General features: G+C 37.8%; 1 protein-coding gene across 1 annotated transcript in view; it reads left to right on the top strand.

Moving 5' to 3' along the window:
- The window catches only part of BTBD16 (BTB domain containing 16), a 57041-nt gene extending 53182 nt beyond the window's left edge, over positions 1-3859 (top strand). The window contains exons 16-17 of the mRNA XM_070752559.1: positions 1324-1512; positions 3656-3859. Of these exons, the coding sequence (XP_070608660.1) occupies positions 1324-1512; positions 3656-3724 (258 nt within the window). The 3' untranslated portion in view covers positions 3725-3859. The remainder of the gene's footprint in view (positions 1-1323; positions 1513-3655) is intronic.
- Positions 3860-14059: the final 10200 nt, after the last annotated feature.

The raw sequence follows: 14059 nt of genomic DNA, 5'->3' as shown, positions 1-14059 counted from the left end.
TTATATACAGGTAGTCCTTGACTTATAGCGGTTCATTTAGCGACTGTTTGAAATTACAAAGAAAGTGACTTATGACCGTTTTTCACACTTACAATACTTGCAGCATCCCGATGGTCACACGATCAAAATTCAGACACTTGGCAACTAATCCATATTTATAAGGGTTGCAGTGTCTCAGGTTCATGAGATCTCCTTTTGCACCCTTCTGATAAGCAAAGTCAATGGGGAAACCAGATTCACTAACCACCATGTTATTAACTACTGCACTGATTCACTTAACAACTATGGCAAAAAAATCCTCAGATGGGTAACATTCACGTAACAGAAATTTTGGGCTCAATTGTGGTGGTAAGTCAAGGGCTACCTGTAGTAAGCTCCATGTTAAGATTCTTTTTTTTTAATCTAATGAATTCTGAAGAAAGGATTGGGAAAGGAAGATGCATGTAACAGGTTAGACAGAGCATTTTGTGGCATCAAATGATTTTCAACATCAGTTTAAACAATTGTGCTAGATTATACATTCAACGTAATAAAAAACACAAAGACGATTACTTCTTTACTATTTTTGGCAGTAAGAACGAAAGAAATAATGGAGGCTTGCTGAAGAAATACATTTTTGGTAGAAAGTATTCATTTATTTTATAGGTCTTCACAATAGAAGATTGTCTTGGTAGCTTATGTTCCATTTATGTCTAAATAGCAAGATATTTGCAAATCCAATAAGGTCACTTTCCCTACTCAGATGCTCTCCAGATAAGTTGCCAAGAATTCTAGGAATTAAGGCACAACTTATCTTAAGAGTGCCATATTGGGCAATAATATGCTTCTCTTGAAGTTCTGAATTGTGTAGTCAAGATATGTAGGAGGCTGAATCTGCAGCTGGTCCTCTCTTGACCCCCAATGATTTCCTCCGCTGATCTGTTGTTCCAACTGAAGATCAGATCTAGGCCTTAGGTTTACACCTTGGTATGTAAAGATGATTGCTTTTGCTTGGTCATATGACTCGCGATGTCCCAGGTTGAACTCTATAGAGATAAAGGGCAGAAAAAGGGCCCTAGGCAGCAAAGAAAGAAAGAGAGGTTTTATACTATTTTCCTCTCCCAGTCTTTGTTTCTATCACTCTACTTAATCTCTCCCCCCCTTGCATTTCTTGCCAAAATAATCTCTAATTAAAAAAACAGTTCACGAAGTCCTTAAAATAGTGCTAGAATAGTAACAATATTCCGTCCTATGTTAGTGTGTTATTGGTAAAGGTTTTTGAATCACTTCAGCAAATAAGCCTTGGTGAGCAAAGAACTGAATTGAACCCTTCTGTCATTTCAGAGAGTCAGACATGCAGATCCAATTATCGCTTACTTTACTGCTGAGCTCAGTCCTGTCAGTTTACAGAAAGAACGGGAAATTACGTATGAAATAAAAGCACAGTGCCAAACAGATGAAAAGTGGGAAGAATTCACCACAGAAAGGCTGACTCAAAGCTTTGGAGTTAAGAAACCTTCTTCTAAAAGCCAGGTGAGGAGAAACCAAAATAAATTTACTAATTACTTTAAAACATTTTTGGTGGTAAACAGTAAAATCAGGATAGAGCTTCAGTAATCTCTTGGGCCAGAGAAGAATAGTTATTTAAGAAAAATAACTTTGTCGGCAAAACCCTAGATTATAATGAACCGTGATCTAAGGATTATATGGGAATAAATTGCAAGACAAAGAAATGCAGTTAAATGAAACATTGTTTAAACATGTGAAATAATTACAATGCACTTCTCAATTAAAGTGTCTTTGATGATTTTGAACAATAATTGAGAATTAGGAACAGACAATATAAATTCACAAGGTGAAAATAATAATAATAATTAATAATAATAATAATAATAATTTATTAGATGTGTGTGCTGCCCCTCTCCGAATACTCGGAGTGGCTCACAACAGTAATAAACAATGTACAAATCCAATACTTTAAAAAAATCTAAAACCCATATCATTAAAAACCATACAACTCAGTCATACCATTCATAAACCATAATAGCCAGAGGATCTCTCAATTACACCATGGCTGGCGACATAGATGGGTCTTCAATAACTTACGAAAGGCAAGAAGGGTGGGGGTGGTTCTAATCTCCAGAGGGAGTTGATTCCAGAGGGCCGGGGCTGCCACAGAGAAGGCTCTTCCCCTGGGGCCTACCAGATGACATTGTTTAGTTGACAAGACCTGGAGAAAAAAATCAAGACAGAGAAGAAAACATAATATTTTAAACATGCCTAGTTACATTTGATTATTTAGATAAACTTTTGTATGTTGCCTCTTCTATTGATTTCGCAACTTACCATACTATAAATGAAGGAAAAAGGATTCATCAAATCACAAGATTCACAAAAGATTCCTGTAATCAAGAACAATCCACAATAAATAAAAACATAAGCACTATTTTTTTTAAAAAAAAAAATTGCCCTTAGATAAGTTTGACCTCCTCAAATAGCCTTCTAAGAAGGGTTTTATTCACAGTTTCTCTAATAATGTAAAGGAGGAGATGTTTTCCTCTTTGAGCGGAGCTTACACCTGAGAACATCAGTCTCAGGGTCCCAATCCTGGTAAGGTGGGCACCTGAGCTTCTTCTATTTCTTAGATTAGAGATCCCCAACCCCCAGTCCACAGCCCATTGGGAAGTGAGATTCACAAGCAGCAGGTGATTTTGCAAAGCTCCATTTGCGCAAGTGGCGTGCATGTGTGTTTTGTGTGTGTGCAAAACCACACATACATGCAAGTTGTGTGTGTGTGCAAACCTCCATTTGTGCAAGTGGTATGTGTGTGTACAAAACCATCTCCCCTCCACCATTGCTGCTGCTAATCCACCAAGCCAGAAAACTTGGTGGCCCCTATCCTAGACCATATGGAGTCTCCACCATAATTCAAGCTTATGAATTACAGTGGTACCTCTACTTATGAACTTAATTTGTTTCATGTCCAGGTTCTTAAGTAGAAAAGTTTGTAAGAAGAAGCAATTTTTCTCATAGGAATCAATGTGAAAGCAAATAATGTGTGCGATTAGGGAAACCACAAGGAGGATAGAGCCCTGTTTCCTCCCAGGAGATTCCTAGAGAGGCCCCACAGAGGCTTCTCCCCACCTTTTCTAGTCCTGTTTCCTCCCAGGAAATTCCTAGAGAGGCCCCACGGAGGTTTCTCCCTGTCTTTTCCAGTTACAGTTTCAGAGGCTCGGGTTCTTAAGTAGAAAATGGTTCTTGAGAAGAGGCAAAAAAATCTTGAACACCCAGTTCTTATGTAGAAAAGTTCATTAAGTAGAGGCATTCTTAGGTAGAAGTACCACTGTACTAAGAAACCAACAGGGTAAAATAAGGCAAATTTCCCATAGGTGGAAATTCTGTCAGGAAGCAGAGCTTTTCTAACAAAGTTCATTAAAATTAAAATGAAAAGAAACAATTCTTTAAAGCAGGGGTCTCGAACCTTGGCAACTTTCAAGACCAGTGGACGTCACAGCTCACAGAATTTCCTAGCTAGTCACCTCTGCTTTAGATATTATCTTTCTAGGCAAACTGGGTAAATATTTGCAGGTGTATCTCATTTAACTTTCCCCCCTCTCTTTTCCTTCCAGTAAAAAAGAGAAACATGCTAACCCTTCCTCTTATCTCCCCTACATAGATCTTGAAAGCAAGAATGCCATCAGTTCCTATCTATGTGACATTTTTGCTTCTTTTCTCATCATCTTAAAATATCGCATCTGTTGCTCCATCGGTGAACTCCTCCTGACACCTAGCAGAGAAGAGTTAGAATTGGAGATGTTCCAGCAATGACTACAGTTTCTGTAATATGAAAATAAACAGTACCCTGTCCCAACATAACCAGTTCACTGGGCCATTGACCTTATCTATATTCTGCTTTTGAGCAATGTTGCAAATAGTTTGAGCTTTCTAAACTAAGTACCCCTCGGTAAGATTGACACCTTGACTGGGAATGCTGAAATGTGCAGTCAATATGTAACCAATCTGGCAATAACACATTGGTGAAATCTGGTTCATGTCTCCTTAAGCATGTATTAGTCCCCAACATTTCTGGCTTAGTGGCTCGGTGGCTCGGTGGGTGGGTGAGCTGATGGTTCTGTGTGAGTGGCAGGTGTTCACGTGAGCATCTGCACGAAGGGCGGCCATGCCCACCACTCATACAAATGAACTTGCATGTGCTCACACAAGCACTTGTGGCTTGTGCAAATGGGAGCGGCTCATAAATGAACGGGTCACTGCACTGGAGATTGGGGACTGCTGTTGTATTCAAAGCGGTGGTGTGGTCTTAACTAACAAGTAAAGGACCTTCCATGAGTACAAGAAATTTAATTGAGTTTTCTTCTCTCATTTTATCCATCTGGCAGGCAGCCAACTTCGCTGTCTTTCCCATTAATAGGGGTGATGAAGCAATATGATTACCATGCCAACCCACTCCAGCTTCCCCTCCCACTGCACAAATTCCATAGGAAGCACATAAAAATTGTTCTTGGTAGTGAAAAGTGAAACTGATTGTCGAGAAGGATCTCTTGATCTTGAGTGAGTGGGCAACAAAATGGCAAATGCATTTTAATCTAAACAAGTGCAAAGTTATGCATATCGGGGCAAAGAACCCCAATTATATCTACCAACTTATGGGGATCAAGCTTTCTGAGACAACCCAAGAAAGGGATCTTGGGGTTTTGGTGGACAGCTCAATGAAGATGTCAACCCAATGCGCAGCAGCAGTAAAAAAAAAGCAAATTCCATGCTTGGCATGACTAGGAAGTAAATCAAAAATAAGTCAGTAAGTGTTGTATTACCTCTGTACAAATCAATGGTGAAACCACACTTGGAATACTATGTACAGTTCTGGTCACCGCGCTTCAAAAAGGATATAATGGAACTGGAAAAGGTGAAAAAAAGGGCAACAAGTATGATCAAAGAAATAGAGCACCTACCTTATGTAATCAGGTTGCAACGCCAGGTCTCTTCAGCCTTGAAAGATGGCGTTTAAGGGGTGACTTGATCAAAGTGTATAAAATCATGCATGGGATAGAAAAGGTGGATAGAGAAAAATTATTTTCTCTATCACACAATACTTGGACGAGGGGGCACTCCCTAAAGGTCATAGGCAAGAAAGTGAGGGAAAATAAAGGGAAATATTTCCTCACCCAGAGGGTTGTTGGTTTATGGAATTCACTTCCAGAAGAGGTCGTGACAGCTGTCAACCTTGATAGCTTCAAGGCAGGATTAGACACATTCATGGATGCCAAGTGTATTGGTGGTTACTGAAATGGATGTCCATGTGCTGCCTCTAAGTTGGTTGAGGCAAGCAGGATTCCCTTGAGTACCATTTGTTGGGGGTCAAGGAAAAGGGAGGGTTTTGCCTTCTCCATGTACAATTGGTGGGCCACTGTGTGACACCGAATGCTGGTCTCGAAGGGCTTTGGCCTGATTCAACATGGCTCTTCTTATGTTCTTATGTTCTAGTAAATAGATAGGGAAATTGTGTCTCTTTGAGGTGAGGCCAGGCCAGGCATCCTAATCCTAACCCAAACCCTTGATGTGAGTGACATCAAGTTGGCCAGTCACATGACCTTTAAGCCACCACCCAATCACATGATCATCAAGCCACTTCCATCTGGTCACATGGCTGGCAAGCCACGCCCACAAAATAAGCCACGGTTACAGTGTGGTAGCAAAATGTTTTGCAGCCCTTCACTGTTAAATCAGTGCCACTGTAATTTCAAACCATCGCTGAACCAATGGTCCTAGGTTGAAGACTACTGGTATTTATTTTTTAATTTTGCTCTCTCAATGATGAAGCACAAAAAAGAAAATGTAATTAACTCCCATAATACAGAATGATCGTGCCGTATAATTAATAAACTGCATTACACTCTACTTTTACTGAATATTTAGGCAAGAGGTCTCCTTTGTCCAATTAGCAAATTGTAAAGCAACTTCAGTTTTTAGGGCACCAACAAGATCTTGTATTCTTGAATGTCCGTTCCCTGTTGGCAAATTCTGAAACAGTACGTGAAATGAGAAGGCAGAAAGTGCCTACAGCTATGGAAAGTTCAGGCATATCCATCTCTTACATACTTCATGAATAAGCTTTCAGATTTTCTGCACAGTGTTTGCATGTAGGCAAGATAAATGAGCATCCAGAATACAGGAAGCAGATTCTTGCTGTTGGGTTTTTTCCTTAATGACAGTTGATGCAAATGACTCCTTGAAAACTGCTTTGCAAAGTAACAAGGCATCTTCCTCCTCTCCCCCCCCACAAAAAGCCAAGCCAAGCCAAGCCAAGCCAAGCCAAGCCAAGCCAAGCCAAGCCAAGCCAAGCCAAGCCAAGCTGGCTAATGATAGAACTCTGAGGGCAACAAAGAATTTCTGGTAGCATCAAACACTATGAAAAAGTATGCATAAAATTAGGCCTCACAATGAATGATGACTGGTGTGATTTTAATTTGCTATATTATATAGAATAGAATAGAATAGAATAGAATTCTTTATTGGCCAAGTGTGATTGGACACACTACAAATTTGTCTGGTGCATATGGTCTCATTGTACATAATATACTGTTTTGTGGATGGGAAAATTATTTTTGGTTTAATGTACTGCATGAACCTGTCTAATAGAAGCTCTCTTCAGTGGAGAACAGGATTAGCTAATGACCAATTAGCACAACCATCATGCTTACTTATAGTTTGTTTACTACTGCAAGCTAGCATAATATATGAAATCCAGCCATTTAATTTGTATTTGTGATAAGTACTGAAGAGGGGTGGCATTGCTGGTGAACCACAAAACAGGCTAACCTTTAAAAAAAATCAACACCAACACAACAACCAAACAAATGACATTTAAACAAAAAACAAAGTTACCCTAAAAATTCAAAGTAGCAAAAGGAGAAAAGCGAAAGAAGTAGAATCCTAACTCTTGCAAAAATCATTTGCTTTCGTCCTTGACTTTCACCTTGGTCCTGTCAGCAAAACACCTACACACCAAGAAATACAAAGGTCAGGATCATGATTTGTATCAGGTAACAATAATAAAAATACCCATGGAGTCAAAACGTGGGTGTTACAGGAAACATGGTCAACATGTCAGCAAAGTTAAATACAGGAAGCATGATGCAACTCCTGCGCCTGGGAGGAAGAGGGCAGGAGAATCTTTCTGTATTTGCAAACAAAGAGCTTAGGGAGAATGCCGAAGCTTCACCCAAAAACACCTACCACCAGCCCCATTTGAAAAAATATGGGTGCTATAAAATCAGTCTTGTGGAAGGTGAAGAAAAGGCTCCAAACATTTTGACAAAAAAAACCTCTGGACTATTTTCATTAACAATTCTATTCTTAGACAAGATGTGGAGATAAATAACATTCAGCTGGTTTACAAGCCATGAGAGTACTTTGCAATTTAAAAAAATAGTCATGCTGTTGACTGTTTTAAAAACTTTGGTTGGACATTAGAAAAGAGAACCATAACAGGCAAATAAACCAAAGAGAAGTAAAATCTCTGCATTTTTCACATGGATAAATGAAGTCAGATCAGATGAGTGTCCCAAGAAAGACCTTTATTGTAAGTTTATTGCATAAGAGCCCTCTGAAGCGGATCAAAGCACCAAGGTAATTGAAATGGGAAAATTATTCTTTTAAGATGCCTGGTTCCATACCGTGTAAGTCCTTGATGGTAAACATTAGCCTTTGGATATGTATTCAGAACCAGATCAGGCGGCTAATCAATGTCTACAGACTTTTAACCAGATTAGGAGGCTACTCTACGCAGTCTCTTAAGTGCTGGAGTAATATTTTCTTTTTCTTTTTTTCAGCCTTAAATTAACAAACTTACAGCTATATTTTCTTCCAAAGGCAAATGATTTTGAAGCAGTGTTTAAATGTAGCTCAAGATCCAAAAGATGCAGTATACCTTAATTGAAGAACACGGATATATGTCTGAGTCAACTATATGTTTGTAAAATTGCAATGCCAAGGCCATTTATAATAAGTTGGAGAAGGAATAGAAAGGATCAATTGACTATCAGATAGAATTTCCACATACAAACCTTCTAATTTTGATTGTGCATAGCAGACATTGTAACCAAAATGTTTATGTTATACTTCAGATTTCTATTGCTAAGATTGAATGGAATTCACCTAATAGATGTGCAACATCCAAGGATTATGGCTATGTAACGTAACAGTCCCACCACATGTGAAACCTCCTGAAAAACCATGTTTCCTGATATAACTTAATACATAGCATTTATTATTATAAGTAACTGAGTTTAAACATGCTTGGAATAAATACATCTATCATCTGACAAAAAATGAAAATAAAAAATAAAAATAAAATAAAATAATTACAAATAATACATAAATACATCAAAAAAACCAAAATAATAATCAAAGGGCAGTATCAATGGACCACTGTCTTATTCTGCTGTCAGTTTTCTATGATTCTATCCTGGCTTGAAGTATAATATAATTTGGATACTAAGCGACCATAAAATTTCCCAGTCCCCAAGTTCCCAGATTCATAAATATGCTTACCCAATCTGTATTAAACCATTTATTGAAATTGCACTAGAGAATAATTAATGACTGGATCATAAATATATTTCTGCATGTTGTCCTTCACGCATGTTGCAGCTGGTTCCATGGAAATAGGCAAAGTATATCACCTTCATATATGTTGGCCCTAAAACTATACAGTGACTATTATGATTGATTTTTAATTGTGTATGAAGTTTCAAAAGAAGGGAATTAAGACACCTCCCCAGGCTTTTTTATATTTTATGTTTGGTATGTATGTGCTGTATGGTTTTTAAATTGTTGGGGTTTTTTATATAATTTTATTATTAGATTTGTTCCATTGTTATTTATTTATTTATTTGATTTTTATGCCGCCCTTCTCCTTAGACTCAGGGCGGCTTACACCATGTTAGCAATAGCATTTTTTAACAGAGCCAGCATATTGCCCCCACAATCCGGGTCCTCAGTTTACCCACCTGGGAAGGATGGAAGGCTGAGTCAACCTTGAGCCGGTGATGAGATTTGAACCACGGATTTACAGATCTACAATCAGTTTCAGTGGCCTGCAGTACAGCACTCTACCTGCTGCGCCACCCCGGCTTATACTGTTTTTATTACTGTTGTGAGCCGCCCCGAGTCTTCGGAGAGGGGCGGCATACAAATCTAATAAATTGAATTGAATTGGATTGGATTTTTTATTGTGTTCTGAAGACCATATGCATAAAATTTATGTTTATTATTTTTTAAGGGATGTTAACCTCACACATCACGTGGCTAAATACAGTTATATAGCTGCACAAATCTTTTAATTAGTTATGTTCTTTTATTGTCCTATTATTTTTTCCTTCCCCAATTTTTGTGTCAAATTATTTCTTTCTACTGTACTCTTCTAAGATTGGTCAAAATACATAATAAAGCTACAGTGATACCTTGTCTTACGAACTTAATTGGTTCCAGGACGAGGTTCGTAAGGTGAAAAGTTCATAAGACGAAACAATGTTTCCCATAGGAATCAGTGGAAAAGCAATTAATGCGTGCAAGCCCAAAATTCACTCCTTTTGCCACCCGAAGTGCTCGTTTTTGCGCTGCTGGGATTCCCCTGAGGCTCCCCTCCATGGGAAACCCCACCTCCAGACTTCCATGTTTTTGTGATGCTGCAGGGGAATCCCAGCAGGAGAATCCCAGCATCGCAAAAATGGGTGCTTTGCTGGCAACGGAAGTCCGGAGGTGAGGTTTCCCAATGAGGGGAGCCTTCGCCTGGCAATGGAAGCCCGGAGGCGGGGCATCCCAGCAGCAACGGTGGGTTCCTAAGGTGAAAATAGTTCAGAAGAAGAGGCAAAAAAATCTTAAACTCCAGGTTCGTATCTCGAAAAGTTTGTATGACAAGGGGCTCGTAAGACGAGGTATCACTGTATTTGTCACAGGCCTTTACCAAAAGTTGAGTACATTAAATCTTGCTAATATAAGGGGAATAAGCAAGGCAAGTTACAATGCAAAAGTTTGTCATAGTTTCAGAGTTCTTCAATCTATGATTATATGGGAAACAAGAAACATAACATTTAGATCCTATGCCCTGAAAATATGTGAAAAAGTAATCCCCAGGACTCAAGACTGACTCAAATGCAGCAAAAAGCCAAAAATCAAAACATATAAAAAGTGTTCCACCAAAATATTATAAGATTGGCTGAATAAACAGAGACAATTGCTCAAATTATATTCTCTGATCTCTATCTTTCATTAGCATTGAAGGAAACTGAGCTATCATAAAAGTATTATAATGTTTCAGTATTATGCTATGGAAAAGATGGGTAGAAAAGCTATTATTAGCCAACTTTGCATGTAGATGCTTGAAAATCAAACTATTTCTTTATAAAGCCTGTGGTTGAAGATTCAGAATTCAATATTTGCATGTTGGTAGTTCTCTCGGTATTGAATAATTCACAAATGCATGCAGACTGTAGCTGGAGAACACAAGAAGACACAACATCTTATTAACTGGAATAAGCCATTTGCTCTTTGAATTTGTCATAACATCTCTTGCCTTTGAACTGAAGTTGTTATCTCATTGCTTGAAACTTTAAGTCACTCCCTCTGATTTGCCTTGCTGTAGAATGGTACTTTGTTCTGCTCAGGTTTATCTGTCAAAAAGTCTTTTTCCTTGTGCAATATTCTAATAGGTACAGTATTTCCCAAAGCAAAATTACTTTTTATTTATTAATTATTAACTTAGTATTGTTGTTTTAGAACCTGATCTCTGGTCTTCTTTCTGAGGAAGTGCACAATTATGTTATTTATTAAGAAATATTATCTGGCCCAACTCACAGTAACATATTTCTTGGTATGTTTCTTAATTTTGCGCACTTTGTATTAATTCTATAACGTTTGTCCACTTCTGCATCTGTTATCTTCTTCATTCCATTCCAGAAACCTGCTTAACATTCAACAGCTCTCTCTTTAATATATTCATCAACTTCCCCTTAAACACAATTCTTTAACTCTTAACTCCAGTAGTGCCACGTTGTTTAAATCTTTTTTTCATCTCACAATGTCTTGTTTTCAAAAAATAACTTAACTCATCTTATCACAGGTTCTTCAATTATTTAATTCTATTGTTTCACATTTATTAAATCTATAACTCTCCCCTCAAGTGTCGTCAAAGCTCTTTTAATGAATGCAGACACTAATTTAGTTGCTGATGTTGTAACACCCTTCTCCATGTTCTTCAAACATCCTTTGTTAAATCTCTGATGTGATTCCTTTTATTTGTTGGCCCTCTGTAAATAATCTTCTCCTCCATTCAATATTTTTTTAAATTTTACTTTTCTAGTGGTAGCCATTTATTTTCTAATTTGTAATAGCAATACAAATATCATTTGGACTTGTATATTGCCCGATACTACTTTATAGCACTCTCTGGATGGTTCACAATGTCAGCATTATTTTTATATTGACCTCAGCAATCAACCTGAGGATGATCCTCAAGGATCAACCTTGAGCCATGTCAGGATTGAACTGCCAGATGTGGGCAGCATTAGCCTGCAATACTTAATCATCAGGGTTCTGATAAAAAGGAAGCAAAAATGCCTCCAGATGTTTAGGCTTCAGTAGCAAATCATTGTGGGGTTTGTAGAGAAAACATCTGGGGATCAAAGAATTAGATTGCCTACTCTTGAAATGTAGCATATCAGCTGATGATATGATGATGATGTGATACTGCAACTCTTTTAATTTCAGACAGCAAGTCTGATTGGAAATTTGGAAAATTGCAGCCAAGTTCTAGAAGAAAATGGCTAGTTGAGGAAGATTGCAAGATGCAGGATGTTTCCTTAAAAAAAGGTTTAAAAAACCCACATGGTGTAGACCTTTCATACAAAATACACAAAAATCTGTTTAGAAGATCTAATTGTAAAGTCATGTTCAGCAACAGAAGCAGCTACAGCTCACAACATTTCTGTCACATTTTTCAGACTTGCTTCAACTCCTCCCCGCCCCCTTATTTCCTTCTAGCTATTTCTTCTAGTACTTGAGCAGCTTATTTACTCTCAAGTAAATCTTACTTTGACATGATGTGGTGTCAAACTCAATCCTATTATGGCCTGTATCTGGATTTTGTTTGCCTTTGGGGGGGGTGGCCTGGTTGTCATGGCTGACTGGGTTGGTAGGGCACGTGGGCCAGGGAAGCATGGCCTGGTTCCTTGCCATCTCTGAGTCGGCCCCACAGGACAATTCTGGGCCTTTCATGGGCTGGATCTGGCCCATGGGCCATGTGTTTGACACACCTGATTTAAGTGGTATAAAATTGCAACCAAGTTGCATATTTGTTTCTACTTACCCAAAAGTCACTCATATTGCAGCTTTGACCCCACCCCTCTTTTCCATAATATAGCGGGATCTATTTATTTATTTATATATATGTGTATGTGTGTATATATATATGTGATCCGACATAAGAAAAACATATATATATATATATATATATATACATATATGTGATCCGACATAAGAAAAACATATATATATATATATATATATATATATATATATATATATATATATATATATATATATGATACATATATATATATGTATCAAATGTTTTTAGCTGGAATTTTAAAATTAAGGGAGACTAGGATGGTCCCATTTCGGCCTTGTTCTGGCCTCATCAGCTAGCCACACCCTTCCTTACTGGGATTCGATCTGGTAGCTTCTGCCTTGTAAGGCAGAGAATTAGCAGTTGAGCCATCAGACCTGATCCCTCCGGCTCTGTACCAGGGAGGGGCTATATGTTTTTTTATGTCGGATCACCCTGGTATACTGAAGGAACGTCACAGCTCCTTTTTGCCTCTAGGCCCAACCCAGGACCATTTCAAGGCAGTTAATTTATTCATAGCCGACAACTATATTCTGTATGTATCAAATGTTTTTAGCTGGAATTTTAAAATTAAGGGAGACTATAATCCTGCATAGGATTGCAAGTTTAAGGCTTAAAGTGTGTCCATAATTTGTCACCAAAATAACACTGCTAAATTGAACTCATTTTCTACATGAATCACCTTCTATGAGTAATATTTATTGTAAAGACAAGTGTATCTTTGTACAATTCTTCATGTACAATTGCAGCCATCCAAAGTGCCTTCCTAAACAAATATATTTTTATTGATAAGATTGATTTTTAAAAACAACAACAACAAGATGTTTGTCTGAAGTCCTGTACTATATGCCAAATGTTCTTTTCCTATATATACCCACTTTTTATAATAAATTGAACAGCCAATTAAAAGAAGTATACAAACAGAATCTATTCAGTTTTCTATTCAAATTACATTGGGTTAATTTTTATTTATTTTGTTCCTTTTTTAAACTTTTTATTTAGTTTTTAAAGTTTTCCTATTGATTTCATAGACAGGCCCACTAATCTTATGCTGATAATAACTACCAGCAACATTAACCTTGCAAATATCTTGTAGCTTGGCCAACTTTTAGACAGATTTGTTATGATGTTGGAATAGGATACATTACACCTCACTCACAAACTCCATAGACCTGCACCAGTAAGGCTCAACCTTTTGGCACCTAAATGTGTGGACATCAACCTCCAGAATTCCCTGACCAGCCATTTTGAATATGTCAAAGTTGAAAAACACTGCACTAATTGTCTTTTGGAAAGTTCTAATCTTCTTACCCAGCACTTCTTCCCTTAGCCTAGCTCTAGGAAAACAGAAAGAAAGATCCTTAGGATGTTCCTGTCCAAAGTTCAGAACTAAAGAACTTATAAAACTCTGTGCCAGTTCTGATACACAAAGAGGTAGCTATACAGCCATAAAGTTTTGGAAATGGAAATTCTATTTTAACTAACTAGACCTAGGGCTGAGTTGGGCCAAAGTATCCCCCACAGGAATTCCAAGACACTGCTTTACTGTTCTGGGGTACATCAATGTAACATAAGCTTGAAACCCTATTCACGTTTCTTTCTGTCCCATCTTATACTCAATCCAAGTACTAAACTCAAGAAAGAATAATTTTG

The sequence above is a fragment of the Erythrolamprus reginae genome, chromosome 5 (assembly GCF_031021105.1).
Source record: "Erythrolamprus reginae isolate rEryReg1 chromosome 5, rEryReg1.hap1, whole genome shotgun sequence".
NCBI lineage: Eukaryota > Metazoa > Chordata > Lepidosauria > Squamata > Dipsadidae > Erythrolamprus > Erythrolamprus reginae.
Note: the sequence above shows the minus strand (reverse complement) of the source record. Positions and strands in the feature narration are given on the sequence as shown.